Source organism: Citrus sinensis, chromosome 3 (genome assembly GCF_022201045.2).
Source record: "Citrus sinensis cultivar Valencia sweet orange chromosome 3, DVS_A1.0, whole genome shotgun sequence".
Classification (NCBI taxonomy): Eukaryota; Viridiplantae; Streptophyta; class Magnoliopsida; order Sapindales; family Rutaceae; genus Citrus; species Citrus sinensis.
In genome coordinates, this window is record NC_068558.1 from 3,267,950 (window position 1) to 3,285,795 (window position 17,846).

At 32.4% G+C, this 17,846-nt stretch overlaps 2 protein-coding genes across 3 annotated transcripts; both read left to right on the forward strand.

Annotated features, from left to right (window-relative positions):
- Positions 1-4,297: 4,297 nt before the first annotated feature.
- On the forward strand, positions 4,298-10,654 carry LOC102630848 (homeobox protein knotted-1-like 6). Its single transcript, XM_025098445.2, has 5 exons — positions 4,298-5,179; positions 5,317-5,442; positions 5,580-5,709; positions 10,045-10,292; positions 10,387-10,654. Exons 1-5 carry the CDS (start codon positions 4,760-4,762, stop codon positions 10,543-10,545), a joined length of 1,083 nt encoding a protein of 360 aa, XP_024954213.2. The 5' UTR covers positions 4,298-4,759; the 3' UTR covers positions 10,546-10,654.
- Positions 10,655-12,880: 2,226 nt separating this feature from the next.
- Positions 12,881-16,517, forward strand: LOC102631157 (cysteine-rich receptor-like protein kinase 1). Of its 2 annotated transcripts, none has more exons than XM_052438306.1 (6): positions 12,881-14,329; positions 14,420-14,530; positions 14,623-14,964; positions 15,060-15,294; positions 15,381-15,558; positions 15,657-16,517. In XM_052438306.1, the coding sequence occupies exons 1-6, from the start codon at positions 13,543-13,545 to the stop codon at positions 15,993-15,995; spliced, it is 1,992 nt and encodes a 663-aa protein (XP_052294266.1). In that variant the 5' UTR covers positions 12,881-13,542; the 3' UTR covers positions 15,996-16,517. The 2 variants fall into 2 exon arrangements, with proteins under 2 accessions (XP_052294266.1, XP_006477547.2); XM_006477484.2 differs by having other exon boundaries at positions 12,883-14,329; positions 15,381-15,525.
- Positions 16,518-17,846: the final 1,329 nt, after the last annotated feature.

Consider the following 17,846-nt stretch of genomic DNA (forward strand, 5'->3'; position numbering starts at 1 on the left):
ATACAAGCTTCTAGATTGCTTGCCAAAGAGTTGAACTATGGCCTAAGTACTTGGGAAATCAGGATGTTTGAGTCTCAAGGCCACATGATATCTACTTTTTACTAAATATTGACCTCTCCTACCATAATGCCGCATCACCTGGTGTTCACTTGAAATTTTAGCCCGAGGAACTTTAACAATTTCATCGACATATTCACTCTTAAACACCTAGTATATTATTAGATTCATATTTCACTGATTCTGAGAGTCAACTAGGTCAGCAACTATAGCTTCATCAAACATTGAAGTGGTAAGGATTGGCTTGAATGTTGTAGGTCTTGAGATCCAATTATAGCCAATTCTTCATTTATAGCCCTGTTGAATCACCTGTCTCCTCCATAAAATTACTTCTCCATATGAAAGAAGGTTTGGAGCCCATTTTTGCATATAAAAAATTTGTTTGTCTGAAGTATCTAGCCCTCAAAAATTGTCGTAAGGGAATCTGCAAATTGGATGATTCTCCATCCTTGTTTGGCTGCAACGGTTTGGTTGAAGGTTGAGAAGTCTCTAAACCCCATTCCACCTCTCATCTTTGCCCGACTCAATATGTATCATCTAACCTAGTGAATGCTCCGAAAGAGGAGATAAGTTAAGGTTAAGCGTGTAAGCTTATGAGTATAGCTGATTTTATGTGTTAATTAAGTATACGTGTAACAAAAGAACAAAACTAAAGCAATTTTCAGTTGGTGCGACATTTTATTTCTATGCTCTTGGATAATTTTTTTTTTTTTAAAGTTTAAAAAATTTATTTATTTTTTGTATCTGGGTTTTATTCGTTGGAATGTAACAAATATGATATTTTAGGACGACTTTAGTTACTCAAATTGTTGGTGGATAAATTAGAGAGAAGTGCAAGATTTGTCACATTTACGAACATAGACAAATGACAAATTGCACGTACTTTCTTCTTGACGGCGATATATGTAATATATAACTGGATTCTGATATGGCAAATTGCAATCTAGCTATCATCATGTTGTTGTTATTCTCCACCTCCCCTTTAAGCTTTCTCTATTATTATTATTATATTTTTTGAAAGAAAGCTTGCTCTATTATTATTAGATGCATAGTGATTAGTGGACTTCACTTTTCATTAAAAACTGGAAAAAAGGAAGAGATTGCCATTAAGAGCACGACCTATGACCGTTGAATGACCTTTCATTATTGCTTTGTGTTTGATCCGATCTTTCAATTTGTAGGAGCTTCTTGTCTTACATTATTATCTAAGGTACATAAATAAAAATTTAATAATTGTGAAAAATAAAATTATATTATTTTATATTTTTACAATTGTTCGATTTTTATCGAACGGTTATAAGAAAATTGTGTACCTCATAATATTATGTAAGGTAACAAGTAGCCAGTGCCCAGTTTTTTAATGATATGTTTTTATATGGTACTTGAAACAATTAACAATAAAATAAAATAAAAATAACTTATATTGAGAATGATAAAATTACAACTACGTTGTATAAATAAATGTGTACAAATTAATGTGGTACGAGAGCATTAGTTATTTAAAATTATTAGTAGCTTTTATCATTAAAAAAAATTATTATTACTTTTTAACCAATCTTTTCATTTCACATTAATTTATTTGTATAAATTTTTTCCTAATCATTATTCTTGAAAGAGCCCAAAATCGTGAACTAAATTTCTTAACTTAAATATTAGCCACTAGCAACCGAAATACGTGTTGTGTTATTGAAAGCCCATCCCCGATCACCAATTCAGCAAACGTGAATTACCAAGTAATACTTTTTCCTTGGAACATATTACTTGCTTTTAATTAGTCAAAAAAACTACTCTTAGGGATTGTTGGGTGCACAAGCATTATTAATTTTATATGGGTGGTGCAGTTATCTTAAGCTAATTATAATCATGACCGTGTATTCTTTATTGGAGAATAATCAAGAACAAAACATGTTAATGCGGTCATTCTCCAAAATTATTTTATAATAACACCGCGACAGTAATATGCATTTTAAAAGTGAATAATCCTGCCGATTAAGACGGTCCAATAGTTTGATAAATGTGCGTGTTTTAAAATCTAAATAAACTCTCACAATGGAGAATAAAACTTTATCTCATATCATATGATATATGCTAGCTTCGCCTCCAAGAATAACATCGTTAATCTCCTATTCAATATTTATTTCAATGATTTTTGTATTAATTTATCTAACAGTTGTTTTTACTTTACTCTTTTAAAGTAACTTAAACAGTCATTAAAAAAAAAAAAAGTACTCGCAATCTAATCTAATAAATTGTTGTAGGAGTCATGGTATATATAACCTACATGAATCTAGTAGTTGCACTTAATAACTTGATGTATGACATTTTTTAAGATTTTAGAATTTTATTATTTTAGGTGTTTTCATATCTTTTATTTTTAATTAGAGTATGTGTCTTATTATTTTATTTTCAATATAATTATGATTTAGTTTCCTTTCAAAATTAATTTGGAGAAGTATGTTTATTTTATTATAAATAAAGAGTCATTGTTATTGTTTTCATAACTATTTGATTAATAACATCCCCATTTATTTTATTTTCTCACGAATTCTTTATCCTTAATCTCATGCTATTGAGTGGTTTAGATTAATACGATATCTAATCCATCACGAAATTGGATTAGTTTGATACAATAATTCATTACCCCACATCAAATCATAAAATTGGATTCGATTGATAAAGTGATTCACTACTTCCACATCATACTTAGACCGACGCATCTGCGTCGAATGATTGATTTTATTTTACAACTAATTTACTTTTACTGCACGCTCTGTCATAACTCAAGAATTGTTTGATTATTAACATGTTTAAAGTTATTACCTACAACTCTTAAATTGAATATAAGTTGCAAATAATGTAAATTAACTACAACTACACCTTTTATTTAAAGTTACACGGGCAAGCTTTTCAGACGGCGTTAACTGAACTACAAAGTAGTAGTATGTTTTATTAAGACTAACGTAAAACGACGGTCAAGCAATTCTTGTAAGCTTGTCGCTAGTTGAGGTTATATAAAAGGGGTTATTAATACTAACATAACAGATGAAATTGTTGTTAGTGTTGAAATCTTATTCGTAAGAATAATCCATCAATTGGTTGTCATTTTGTTTTTTTTTTTTTTTGTTTTTAAATCAAGAGTTACCGTTTTAGTCGAAGAAAAATGGTAAAGAAAAGTTAGAAATAAAGAGGAAAGGCAAGTTTTATGGTGTGTTTATTTATTAGGAATGAGAATGAGAATTAAAGAACGAAAATAAATAATGTGTTTATTTGCTTAAATAAGAAGTAGAATGAAAATAAAAGTGGTGGGTTTCACTTAAAATTAGAAATAATTATTAGAGTTTTCATTTTCATAGGAAGAGATGGAAATAGAATTTTCATTCCCTAAAATGACCATATTGCTCCACATAAATCTTGAGATTTTCATTTTATCTTCCTTATATTTTTATTATAACGACGATGAAAAATTTATTGTTGTTGATGATGATGATGATGATAAATAATAATATTATTGATTATTTTTGTAGTAATTATCTCATTAATTTTAATTGTTATGAATAATAATTATAATATTATCGCTATTATAATTATAATAATTACTATTACTATTATTTGGAATAATAATAAGTATTACTTGTAATAATAATAATAATAATAATAATAATAATAATAATGATAACAATAACAACAAATAGTAATAAAAATTATTATATTATAATAGTAATACTATTATAATTATTAATCATTATAATTGATATTATTATTATTATTTTGTTATTAATATTAATTATAGTGATTAACAATTATAATAGTATTGCTATAATAATAATAACAACAACAATATTAATAATAATTGTTATTGTTGATGTTGTTATTATTATTATTAAGGATAATTATAAATATTAATTATAATAATAATAACAATAAGAATAATAATTACCATTATTAAATAATGATTATAAATAATAATAATAACATTATATAATAAAATAAGATTAATTTAATAACTTATAATTATCCATTCAATATTAATGACTATATAATTTAGTCTTACGGTTAAAATAAATACTTTATTCTAATCCTTATTCTCCTTTATAATTTTACTCCATTTTGATTAAAGTCCCATTTCAATTAAGATCAGTAAACACACAATTACTATGTTTGACACCGGGGTGGAGATGGATTTAATTTGACGTGATGCATCATAAATGTTGATTTGTTTGGACTGAGCAAGTAACCACGACGCGCTTCATCAAAGGATTTGTTCTTCTCCAAAGTCAATGAATATTGAGTGAAATAATATAAAGCGAGAAGAGAAACTTTCTCTGTTCCTGGATGACTGACTGATGAGATTGAGGGGATGGGCTCCCTTCTCCTTGTTCGCACTCTCCGATATCACTCATTCACTTACTGCCACTCCATAGTCCAGTTCCATTCCCCCACCACACTAGTAGAGTAGTAGTTACTAAATAGTATTACTATCTCTCTTTCTCTGTTCATTTATTTTACTTGACACTTGACAATTTTAAAAATTTCTCCAGCTTCGTTAATAATAAAATTTTAGTATTCCATGTGTGTGTGTATATATGTATAGTATATTACGACTTTAGTGAAGTAACTCTCTCACTCTCTTTCTCTTTCTCTCTCTCTGTGTCTGTCTGTGTGTCTGAATTCTAATAATCTTCTTAAGAAATCGGAAGTTTCGATGGATGAACTACTGTACGGTACTTTGCACTCCACGTCGGTTGATTATTCTTTACAACAGCAGCAGCAGGAGGCGGCACTAGGGAATATGGTTTCATGGGGAAGCTATCAGAATAATAACAACAACAATAATAATAACAATGATGATGATGATGATGATGATAATATTGAGGCCTACGGTGGTGAGCATGAGATTGGGAATATTTCTGCGGTTTATGGATCGGAGCCGGAGCAGATGGGGTCCGGTAATAATTCATCGTCATCATCAGATGCTGCTTCTTCATTAATGGTGGCTGTGGCTGAGATTCAAAGGAACAATACTACTAGTTCTGAAGAACAAGTTTCCAGTGCAATCAGAGCCCAAATTGCTTCTCATCCTCTTTACCCTAAACTGCTCCAAGCCTATATTGATTGCCAAAAGGTACTTAATACTTTCCTAAGTCATTTTAACCCATTTTTATGAGCTGACAATAATTTTTTCCAAGGTTTTTGTTCGTCTCTTATGCTTTTTACTTATTTCACTTATAATGACATTCGATTTTTTTTTTTTCCTTCAAGGTGGGCGCGTCACCGGAGATAGCTAATGTGTTAGATGATATCAGGCGCGAAGGTGATGTTAGTAATAGAAACTGGGTCGTTTCAAGTTGCTGCTGGGGCGCCGATCCCGAGCTCGACGAGTTCATGGTCTCTCTTTCTCTTTGAGCAGACCCGAACCCCCACACACACACCCTCATACATACAGCTTCTCTCTCTGTAACACCATAGTTACCCGTTCGAAAAGCACAAACCCTAATTTTGTTTTATTCTTTTTTTTTTTGAAGGGAACTTACTGCGATATATTGGTGAAGTACAAATCAGATCTCTCGAAGCCTTACGACGAAGCATCGTCGTTTTTGAACAATATGGAGACGCAGCTAAGCAACCTCTGCAACGTTGTTTCCAGAAGCCATGGTTCTGGTTTCTCTCTTCTCTCTCTCTCTCTCTCTCTCTCTCTCTCTCGCTCTCTCTAATATTAACATGCGTTGCTCAGAATTAATTTCGATTATTGTTTAATGAGTTTGTCGATAATCGTGCAGTAGATCCTTGTTGCCTTCTTTTTACTTAATTTGTTGAGTCATGTTGCGAGACAGCTGCATGATCTCATTCTCATATAAATTAGGAACCTTCGTTTCAATTCTCGTATGGGAATAAAAATTGGGCGCAGTTTAGCAGAAAATGTAGCGCACTTTAGCAAGGCGAATCGGCTAACTCGTGAGAAGAAGATTTTAGTCAGTGATTGCTTTACTAGGGCAAGTTCCTATGACATGATGGCTTCTGAATTTGCAGCTGTAGTAAGCATTTAATCTTTAAGATTTAGGGATGCGCGAGATCTGATTGTACTTCACCTATTATGGCATAGTCTACAGGCCAAAAATAGAACCCTGGAATTAAGAAATTTTATGCCCCCTTAAAAATAAATGGACTTTTATGTCACTCATGGGATACAAAGAAACACATAATTTTAAGAAAATGTAAAACCAACTTATTTGGAGCCGGGTTTTTAAATGATTTGATATGTCAAGATTGTATCTGTTTTTCTTCCTAGTCTTTGTTAGAAATTGTTTATAGTGGAACAAAAGTAATAATCGTGATACTTAATTGAACAGTAAGTGATATATGAGTTAGAAAATTAATTTGTGGATAGTTTCGACGGGAAATGGAAAATACATTAGAGAGGAATTTTTGTTAGAGCCTTTGCCATTGCTTTCATCTATTCTGTCCCAACTGGCAAACTGATCTTGCAGTCCTGAAACCTAATAAGCAAACAAGTTGAGGCATTCTCTTCTTCCGTAGAAACTTCAAAGGTCATAATATATCAATCAATTTTAGCAACTTGTGAACAAGTTCCTTGTACTAGGTGGAGAGAATGCTGGTTATTTAACTTGTGTTACATATTCTTGGTGAGTGTAGTCATGATTGTCATGGTATTTCTTTTGTTTACTAACAACTTGTTTTAGTAAGATATTTTTTTTTATGTATCATCTGTAATTGAGTGGATCATGAATTGCTGTGCATGCCATCTCTGCGAATTAAAAATTCATTCTTCAAGATTGGTCTTGGGACTGCAATGCAATGCCTTTGGTTAGTTTAAGTATGGGATGTCTGAGAAATATATATATATTTTTTAAGCATAAAAAGGAACTCATAGAGAATAGTTGCTAGCAGTTCATATGTATAAAATAAATCTGACATGAAAGCAAATCTCATTTCTCCACAATTATCCACATCATCACCACAAACATATATCTGATAGAATCTTGCAACTAACACAAGATATTGTGTCAGAGTGAAGTACAATGAGTCAATGAATTAAGTTCCCAAAATATTACACACCCAAATCTTCTGGTATCGATATCACTTTCTTTCCTTTCCCGTTTGTATTTGTGTTGATCCCTTTTGAATGTGTCAACTTTGAAGCTGTGTGAATCATAGAATAATAGCTTGATTTATAAGCTTTTGCATTGGTACAGATGGGCTTTGTCGCCAAAAATGTTACTTTAATTGTACTTTTGTACTGTCAGGTTTGCAATTTTACACATATAGTATGGCCTCAGGCTTTTCAGCATTACTTAATGGGAAAGATACTTTTTTTTTTTGGTAATTACTTCGTAGTTGCACGATTACGAGGTTGTGGTTGTGGATGTGGATGTGGATGTGGTTTGCAAGTATGAACTTTGGGTGTAGAAAAGTTGGTGAATTTAATACTTGGTTTGCTTATGAGTGAATTCTAAAGATTTAATTTTAAAAGAGCACATCATCGTGGAGCCATATGGCCGGTTAGTCTCGAAGACATTCAATTGGTGAACCTTTTTTCTTTTTCAGTGATGCATGCTGGAGCATGTTCTTTGAATTTTATCATGTTGCACTATGGCTGCTTTAGACAAAACTTGGAACGAGCTTTTTGTTAAGAAGGGTTGTATATTACTTAAATTACTTAGGGAGTAATTAATTCTAGCAACTCTGGAATTGAATTCTTTTGTTGAAACAATAAGATCAAATTCATTATGACTAACTAGTTTTTGGCTAGTTAGAACGTTCACTCAGGGTTTTGCCAGTGTCTTTTTTTTTTTTAATTGGGTGAAAATGTGGCCTTTCTCTAAGTTCTAGGAATTTGATTTGTGTGTCTTGCTGAAACTTGAAGTACACAAAAATGCGAGTTGCTACATGCTTTAAAATTTAGGCTCTCCAATGGTAAGATTTGTGGGGCAGGACTCTTTACTTCAGGATGACATGATTTCAAAGCATCCAGGCTAATTATTCATTTCATCTACTTTTTGGAATATGCTTCCTAAAATTATATTTTTGTACATCCCAGTAGTCTCATGGGAGGAAGTATTATATGAATGGATGGTTTATTCTATTGCTGAAGGGTGTATGCTGTTTGTGTAGAACCTCTTAACCTGGCTGTTATAATACATAATCTCATGTTACACGCGTTGACCAAACTAAGCAGCTGTCTTTATGTTTCGGAGTGCTTGGGAATTTCATCTTAGGGTTTGTGTCATATTATGTTAAGAGTTTGTATCCTCAACTGTACACAAAATTGTTGTACTCAGTAGTGCAGTGAAAATGGCTTTCAGATCATAACTCTTAACATAATTATTTTCTATGGTATTGGAGTATTATTTTGTCTCTTTGCGCCTTCCAGTGTTATCGTTTGTTTCCTTGTGCTACGTAAACATAGGAATCCCCATTGCACATGCTTTCTGGTGCATGTGATTTCAAAATGTTTTGAGATTTTCATCTACTTCCATGCTGAGCTCATTGTTTTCTTTGACTCCTCATTTCTTACTGAAGGCATGAGAAAATGTGGTATTTTCATGTTGTAAATTTGATGAGAAGCAGGTTCTACACTTATATGGATTAGTAGTTTGTATTAGGGATATCTCTAGGTTTAACTTGGGCTGTAGCTTAGTGGTTCTAGTTATTTTACCAGACACGTATGTACCGTACGTGCCCCGTGCTCTTTATTTTACTTGGTTATAAAAATTGTTAAGTGAAAATAAAATCAGAACTAATGAAATTTAATTAAAAAAGATGCGTTTTGGGGGAACCTGCAGCCGGCATTGACTCCCCCGCAGTTGCCGCTGCCGCTGCATGCATATGAGAACCACTCTCAGTCTCCGGGTGCGAGTGGAGTATTCTTCTTGTGTCTCTGGTAGTAGGCTATGGTATCTACTTTGCATCGTTGGACATCACAACGGTTGATAAGTCAATGTCAGAGTGATTTCTGGCTCAGGTTGATCGAACACGTGATGTGACAGTAGATTTGGCTCTCCCTTGCAATTCCCAATGCTTGATCTTTGGACTTTTGGTGAAAGAAAACACAGTGCACGGCAATGACTAGTCATGACTTCACTCATGACAGAGCTTTGGAAGATGAAAAATAGTGCGTGCCTTGCGGGGTACCTCTTTACTTTTTAATCGTCTAAATGGTAAAAAGTCCAAGTCTCTCATCCATCACTGAGACTATCCCGAACTGACCCTGCCTCGGCCTTTGTCTATGATACGACATATCCACCCGCTCAGATATGTGCATGTGTGTGTTTTTATATATGGTTTAACTAAGGATCAACCCGCGTTACGTTTAACTACACACACTCGTAACAACAGTAACAATATCATCTTATTACTGTTATATTCTATTACTGTTGCTGTGAGTGTGTGTATGTCGTAACATAGCACTTGCCCTTAACTAATAGTATATGTCTTAACTAATAGAGGATTTTTATTATCTAATAAGGAAAAAAAGTAAAAATATGTAAAAAAAAAGTATTTTATCATAATGTATTTTATGTTTTATAGTATTTTATAGTATATTAAATTGTATAAGTTTATTATTTTTAATTTATTTTATATTTTAATAATCTAAGGGGTGTGTGTATTGTGAATTTTCTGTTGATGCGACCTGCCATCGCTCTCTCCCCTCCCACCCTAACTTTGTTTTAAATAATGCTTCCGCGTGAGTCTGTTTTTTTGTGTTCCATTCCGTCTCCATATGTTTTACTGTGTCACTTTATTTGGCCGCTGCGGCCTTTACCTTTCTTTTACGTGCCCGTTTTACCCTTTTCTTTTTAATTATTAAGCTGAAAAAAGAAATGATAAATCCAATAAACCTTCGTAACAAAACAAACCAAATATAACGAGATGATACATAATGGTTGTTACTTTTCTCATTCTAAATGTATATGCATTAAAAGTTAGTTAAAACGTTACATACATGTTATTAATGTCTTTACTTACCAGATGAAGCTGATCCTGGTGGATCATGGGAGGAAGATTTAAGTGGGGGCGAGACTGAAGTTTCCGAGTGTTTTCGGATGCCACCTGTGGACCGTGAAACAAAAGACAACCTCATTCGTAAATATGGTGGTTATATTAGCACATTGAAGCATGAATTTTCAAAAAAGAAGAAGAAGGGAAAGCTGCCTAAAGAAGCTAGACAAATCTTGTTTGACTGGTGGAATCTTCACTACAACTGGCCCTACCCCACGGTAAAACAAAATTTTATTTGTCACGACAACAGCATATCAGTTGGGGCTTAACCCTCTCGGAACTAGGGTTTGCTAATGAACAATTTTTGTGCAGGAAGCAGACAAGGTTGCGTTGGCCGAATCAACAGGTCTAGACCAGAGGCAGATTAACAATTGGTTCATAAATCAAAGGAAACGGCATTGGAAACCTTCAGAGAGTGTGCAATTTAATCTTATGGACAGTGTATGTGGACCTATTGTCATAAATGATTGAGGTTGGGCTGGTAATTGCCTTTTATTGCTTCACTTTTAATCTGTGTATTCTCCCTAATTCTACACTCTGCTCATGCTGCTAATGCAATGCTTACGTTTTAGTTTGGCACTCTTACCCTTTTCCGAATGTGTTGAGTGAGCGCCATTCTTGTGGCCTTGTGTTGTTAAAAGACATGATTTACTAATTAATTAAGCGTTGTGAATATTGATTGCATGCAACTTCGAAATGTTGACTTGCATCTTATCTGAAGATTATCCCCCGTTATTGTAAGTATCAATATGCATTAAATAAACCTCTGTAATTGAGTAATCTATAAATCAATAATCTCTATTATATAATAATTTTTTGCGGTTGCAACTTGTGCTAAAGATTAAATTAATAATTTTGATAAATTAATAAGTTTTTTTTTAATAAAAACTCTTATATAGCTTTGTGATTAGATTCATATCATAAATTGATAATGTGCTGAAATTACAAATATAATTATTATGATATTTTATTAAATAAAACACGAGTTTATTATAACTTTTTATTTTTCTTTAAATTTACGTATAATTGGATCTCATTTCTAATTTTGCTTATTGCTTCTAGAATTTTCGGGATTGAATTATGAAATTGCAAGAAGTTTTAAATTTTTTGTTAATTTAATTTATATTTAGTGGATTAATTCATTTTTAATTGATTATATTAGTAAAATGCAATGAATTTTTAGTTAATTAAAATATATGTTCATTATATTATATATACATTATGAATTAATAAATTATTAAATTAATCGATTAATTATTTTTAAAAAAAATTAATATATTAAATGATTTTGATGTTATTAATTTATAGAGGTTTTGATGTAGGCCCAAATTTGAGTATCTTTGCCTCTTTGGACTTGTTTAACAAATGCTTGTATAATGGGTTGCTTTCCTTATCTCTTGCATTGTTGCAGGAGTGGAGCTTTTAGTGCCCCTCAAAAGTCCTTATGACACCCCCTTTCAATTTTGTTCTTTAAAGCACCCGAGATTAATTTATAAAATACTAAGGTGTTGTTTGTTTTCTCGTCTGAAGTCTGAATTTAATTTTTTTTTCAGACATTTATTTATTTTAGGTTATTTTTTTTAACTTATCACTTATTTTCAAACAATTTTATTTGAATAGAAAAAATTCACTTTTATTTGAAGTCTGAAATCTAAATACAAAATTTTAATTTCAAATCTCAAAAATACCCTTAACAATTCATGTATTTCCAATATTATGTATAAACCTAATATTTTTGTATTATTCTTGAAGCTTTTTTAATTGCTTTAAAATTTTATTCACATGATAACATTAGTTAAACTCAAATATTGAACAAATCAATTATGTTCATTGTGATGAATCAAAAATGAAATAACAATGTTGACTTTATAATAAAATTTGATGTTATAATTATATCTTTCATTAAAAAAATTAAATTAAAATCAACAATGATAATATTTTTTAAATGCTACCAAACTAATCAACATGCGAAAATTATAAATTATGAAAAACAAATATATACACAACTTAAAAGGATATTTATGTCAAACAAATATCTTCAGATGTTGAAAAAGAAAAAACAAACATATCATTCAAACATTTTCATTCAGACTTATTCATATTTCAGTTAAATTCAGATCTATTCAGATTTAAGTCTTTGCTTACGTTAACTTTTCAAACAAGTAAATTATACTAACTCATAAATTAAAATCCATCGTCTTATTATTAAATGTTACCTTCAAAAGAGTATTTCTTCTAAATATTTATTTGTAAAATGTATATAAATACTAAAATCTTAAATTATTTTCTCCTTATTATATACTTTTTATCTCTATAATTCTAAATTCTTAAAAGTTTATAAGAAAAATATATTTTCAATTAAAGTTTCAAATATAAATATAAATTATGAAATTAGCTAAGTGTAAAAAACTTGAAAAGAATGTTTAATTACATTTTTATTTAAAATTAAAAGCAAGAATTCTTTTTTGATTATTTAATTATGTAACTTTAGTTGAAGAGGGATTTTATAAAGGAGTCCAGCTATGTTGCAACAGTGGTATGGTAACACTGTTGCTTTCAACTATTGGATCTTGCTAAAACAACTATACAAGTATAGATTCAATGACTGGTTGCAAATGTGGTATCATACCACTGTTGCAACATAGTCTTGCCCTTTATAAAGAATTAAAAGGGATTTCAAAATGCCTACTCTTCTTGCATTATTATTGAAAACCCAACCAAAAAAAACATCGTCATTCTGTTGACTATATATATATATGTATGTATGTATGTATGTATGTATGTATGTGTTGAAGGCATGCAAGGGTTTCAGAACTAGCATTGCTTTATATCTTAAATTATCTGCAGAAAAAAAAAAAGAGAATTGATTCATTGCAGAGGATATATCTATTTTGCAGTGTGAAATTCATTGAGTCCACAACCCAGGCCTCTGAAATGAAGAGATTCCTGCCACTTTCGGGCTTTTGGCAGCTTAAAATATTGTGTATGAAACACAATGCTGCCATGTGTAATGAAATATGATATTAACACTTCTCCATCATGCAAAAAAAACTAAAACTCTATGTTGTAATAACAGTCTTCTAAATAAAGAAAAAGGAAACAAAATCCAGTTCATCCTCCCCTTTTGTTTCTTCTCTCATTTCCATCTCCATCTCTACGCCCTCTGCAAACCCAAATCTAACCAAAAAAAAAAAAAAATTTCCATTATGCATTCAAGAAACAGAAAACTATTTTCAAAAAACCACTGCATACCTCCGTAGGAGTTGATTCATTCTCTCTCCTTCTCCCAACCCACTCTATAATTCAAATAAAAAATAAAAATAAAAAGATAGTGTGAGCGAGGAGAAAGAGAAGAGAACGGAGATAATCCATAGAATGATAAGATCACTTTGTCCTGTTTTCAAAGACAGAGCACATTGAAAACAGAGCGCCACCGCCACCGCCACCCCTGTTCTTGAATTCAATTCAATGCAATTCCTAGTCCGGATTCCAAGAAATCTCATCTGGGTAATTTGGATGTTCATAATCACATTATCGATGTTCGTTTCTCGCAGCCATTCCAGCTCTCGTTCCTCTGAAAGCCTCTACAAATGCGGACCACCAGCAAAAGTCTCGGACAACAGAAACTTCAGGCAAAATTTTGATGCTGTAATGGGAAACATCTCTGAACAAATCATGGACGATCATCATTATCATTTCGCACTTCATTACGTCGTATCTCCGGCTCCACAGGTCTACGCCTACATGCAGTGTCACGAAGATCTTTCACAAACTGATTGCGAATCCTGTTTTTCTGCACTCAAACAAAAGGCAAATCGTTGTCTCCCTTCTGACTCTGCTCGCATTTTCCTGGACGGATGCTTTCTTCGTTATGATAACTACGACTTCTTTGGTGAAGCTGTTGATCCTATTCACGATAAATTCAACTGTAGCGCTCGACATTTGGATGATGAGTCGTTAAGCAAGCAGTTCGAAGAAAAGGTTATTGAAGTCATCACGAATGTGACTATTGTCACAAAGCGCAATGGTCGCTTTGGACAAGTGGAAGGGAAAGGAGGAATTGCTACTGTCTATGCATTGGCTCAGTGTTTGAAGTTTTTGGATAATAAGGGCTGCAGCCAGTGCTTAGACGAGGCAGCCCTCCGGTTGAAGGGCTGTAGTAAATCGGGAGAAGGCCGAGCTATGTTTGCCGGTTGTTACGTTAGATTTTCTACTGAGAGATTCTTTAATCCTAATTATCAAAAGAAAGAAACCCGTAAGAATAACACCAAACTTATTTTATCTAATGTTTGACAATCAATTTGTTACTGTTTTCTTTTAACAAAATGGTTTTGAATTTGTGCAGCTGAAGGCGATAAGATTTCCAAGTTAGTGATGGCAGGAGTTTGTGCATTTACTTTCCTTTCCTCTATTGGCGCTTGTATAGGATATAAAAGATTATCAGAGATGCGAAAAGGTACAATTTCTGTTACAAGAATGCCCCAAATACGACGTCTCAACTTTCATTGCTCTTTGTTTTGATACAATCATTTCTCCCTGTTTTCGTAGGTCAAGTTTTACTTGGAACTGTTTTGTGCACTTCCAGTCTGAACTTTAAGTATGAAATACTTGAGAGGGCAACCGATTTTTTTGATAACTCGAGGAAACTAGGCCAAGGAGGAGCTGGTTCTGTATTCAGGGGGACTCTCCCTGATGGAAGAAATATTGCTGTTAAAAGATTGTTCTTCAATTCGCGGCAGTGGGTGGATCAGTTCTTTAATGAAGTGAATTTGATCAGTGGAATTCAGCACAAGAACGTTGTTAGGCTTCTAGGTTGTAGCATTGAAGGCCCCGAGAGTCTTTTAGTTTATGAATATGTACCTAACAGGAGCCTTGATCAAATTCTTTTCGGTAAGTACTCAGTTCTAAGCAGGGAGGTGTCTGCTTATATCTTATATCATGTGTAATATCAAGAGTCACAAGATATATACTTCATGTTTATGCAGTTAAAAACACAATCCATATCCTAAGCTGGCAGCAAAGATTTACTATCATATGCGGAACAGCTGAGGGGCTTGCACACCTTCATGGAGGTTCTGGGATAAAGATTATCCACCGAGATATAAAAACCAGCAACATTCTCCTTGACGAGAAGCTTACTCCAAAGATCGCTGATTTTGGACTAGCCCGACATGTTGCTCCCGATAAAACCCATGTTAGCACTGGAATTGCAGGAACACTGTAAGTAACTGGATATTCTCAGTTCTGAGCTCTCTTTAGGCATCTTACACAGAACTTCATACCTAAACAATCGCTGTTTGTCGCAGGGGATACATGGCTCCTGAATATCTTGTTCGAGGACAACTGACAGAGAAGGCTGATGTTTATGCATTTGGGGTGCTAGTTATAGAGGTTGCAAGTGGTAGGAGAAATAGTGTTTTCTCGGAGGGATCAAGTTCAGTTTTGCATACTGTAAGATTCATATTCCTTGTAGCGCTCAATAGGGTAAATTTTCATGTTACTTCTTAAGCAAGTTATTCATTTTTCATGGAAACAATTATGTGCTAATGCTATTGGGTTTATTTTCTTTCTTCTAACATCAGGTTTGGAAGCATTATAAGGCAAACAGAATAACTCAGTCTATGGATCCGGGCTTAACTGGTAGATTTCCTGAAAACGAGGCATCAAGGGTGCTCCAAATCGGGCTTCTGTGCACACAAGCTCCTGTTGCCCTAAGACCATCAATGACAGAAGTAGTTCACATGTTAAACAACATAGATTATGAAATTCCACCACCGAAACAACCTCCATTTTTGAATGCTAGCGTGATAAGTCCATCTGACAACAGCAAAGATTCTATGATGAGCTCCTTCAAATCCTTTGTTGCAGAATCTCCAGAAATGGACCATTCTTTAAAAATGAAAGCATTTGAACCAAGCTAGCATCAACTCATCTTTCTCCATACATCTGGAGAAACAGGTTGGTTTTTGATTCAGGAAATGCAGGTCAGAGAGATCTCTCTTTGTGGGAAATGAGTTCAAAAGACCACATAGGGTGTGCGCTGCACTGCACTCAAAGTTCATCTTCTTGAAGATTGTGAATTACAATGTGGCAGAAGCCAATGAGATGGAGCAAGTTTTGTTGCCCAGAAATGTAAAGAGAGAAGATTTGTTACTCTAGGAGGCTTATGTACATACCATTTTTCCAATGCGATATAGCGAGGGGTCGTAGATTTTTTTTTTTAATTTCTTTCTTTATTTTTTGGCTATAATTTATAGATTAATATCCCGAATATGGCATATACAGCGATAATTCGATTCTGACAGATGTTCATATTCATTTTCTTCTTTTCCAGAAGCTTTTCAGGTTGATAGAGTACTCCATTAAAATTCTGCGCTCAGTAATTTCTATCGTCTTGAGTAGATTATTATTATTTCCAGTCACCATGAACATGGCAAAATTTTGGTACAACATAGGTGGACAAAACTAGAACACAAAATAGGTTCTTTTCATTTTTCACTTGGCTTCTGTTATACGGTTAAGTTGCTGAAAAATAATGGTTGCCATTGGTAACTGCGTTCAATAATATAGAGTTCGTTGGGAACAAGTGAAAGATATGCATGAAACAATCTGAAGTCAAAATGACGCCTCATTTAAATACCAATAAAGAAAATGACCAGTTATTTATCTGGTAAACAGTACAAAGATATTGACATTGTATGTCTGCAATAAGGGGGAAAAAAAAAGGGGCACATGCATACTAGGATTTAGGGTGCATTTGAGATTGAGTTTAGACAGCTGTAGTTTAAAAATTACATCATTAAAATATTTGGTAAATATTAATTGCTGTAGTTTGGAAGATATGTTAATATAATTTTTCACTTGTTTGATAGAAAATCTATTATGTCTTTAATAATTTTGTCAAAATTATTATTTAAAATTTATATTTACTATATATTATTAACTTTTATTTTATAATTATAACTTTTTTTTCACAGCAGCTGTAATTTTTATAGAACCTCAATTCCAAACAGAATCTTAAAGTCACCCAATATTTACTCTTATTAATTTCCAGCCTTTATTATATGAGAAATTAATGGAAAAAGTAGTAGTCATTTTAAAAATACACATCTAAACACTTTCTATTAATGAATTATTCCATTTACATAAAGACAATGATGTTAATGTACTATAATGTAAGTCAAAACTAGTAATTAATGTACTATAATGTAGGTCAAAATTGATGTACTATAATTGCCGAGAAGTAGATGACATTCATGACTTAAGGATGGTAAAATCTTCCATGAATTTGAGGTTCTATAGGGCTCCACTTAAAATGGGGTGAATTTTGAATAATTTTTGGGGAATGAGGTAGGGGAAGGGGAAAAAAATCCCTAAATTCTTAATGGAGTGCGTTTTGATTTTGTACTTCCCACCCCACCCCAATCCAATCCCAATTATATATAATTTTTTTAATTTTTATTTAATAATTTTTGTTTTATCAATTATAATGTTAGTTAATAAATTTTCTTTTTATTTTTACTTGACATAAATGAGCTATAATTAAAAGAAAACTCTACAATATAATTTTTATTCAACTTAAAACATTATTACATTTTCTTTTCTCTCTTAAAATACTGCATTCTTCAAATATTTTTCAATTTTGATATCATTTCAAGATATTATTTTAAATATTTAGAGATTTTTTAAAAATAATTTAAATACTTTATAATATGATAATGATTTTATTTAAGTATTTAATTTTTAATTTGTTAAAATCATGTATCTACACA

Bases quoted from the DNA above. Each gene is read 5' to 3' on its own strand.
- LOC102630848 (XM_025098445.2), top strand. From the start codon at position 4,760: ATGGATGAACTACTGTACGGTACTTTGCACTCCACGTCGGTTGATTAT. The intron at 5,710-10,044 runs GTTCTGGTTTCT...TTTACTTACCAG, and splicing joins CGTTGTTTCCAGAAGCCATG to ATGAAGCTGATCCTGGTGGA. The intron at 10,293-10,386 runs GTAAAACAAAAT...ATTTTTGTGCAG, and splicing joins ACAACTGGCCCTACCCCACG to GAAGCAGACAAGGTTGCGTT.
- LOC102631157 (XM_052438306.1), top strand. From the start codon at position 13,543: ATGCAATTCCTAGTCCGGATTCCAAGAAATCTCATCTGGGTAATTTGG. The intron at 14,330-14,419 runs GTAAGAATAACA...GAATTTGTGCAG, and splicing joins TTATCAAAAGAAAGAAACCC to CTGAAGGCGATAAGATTTCC. The intron at 14,965-15,059 runs GTAAGTACTCAG...ATGTTTATGCAG, and splicing joins CCTTGATCAAATTCTTTTCG to TTAAAAACACAATCCATATC.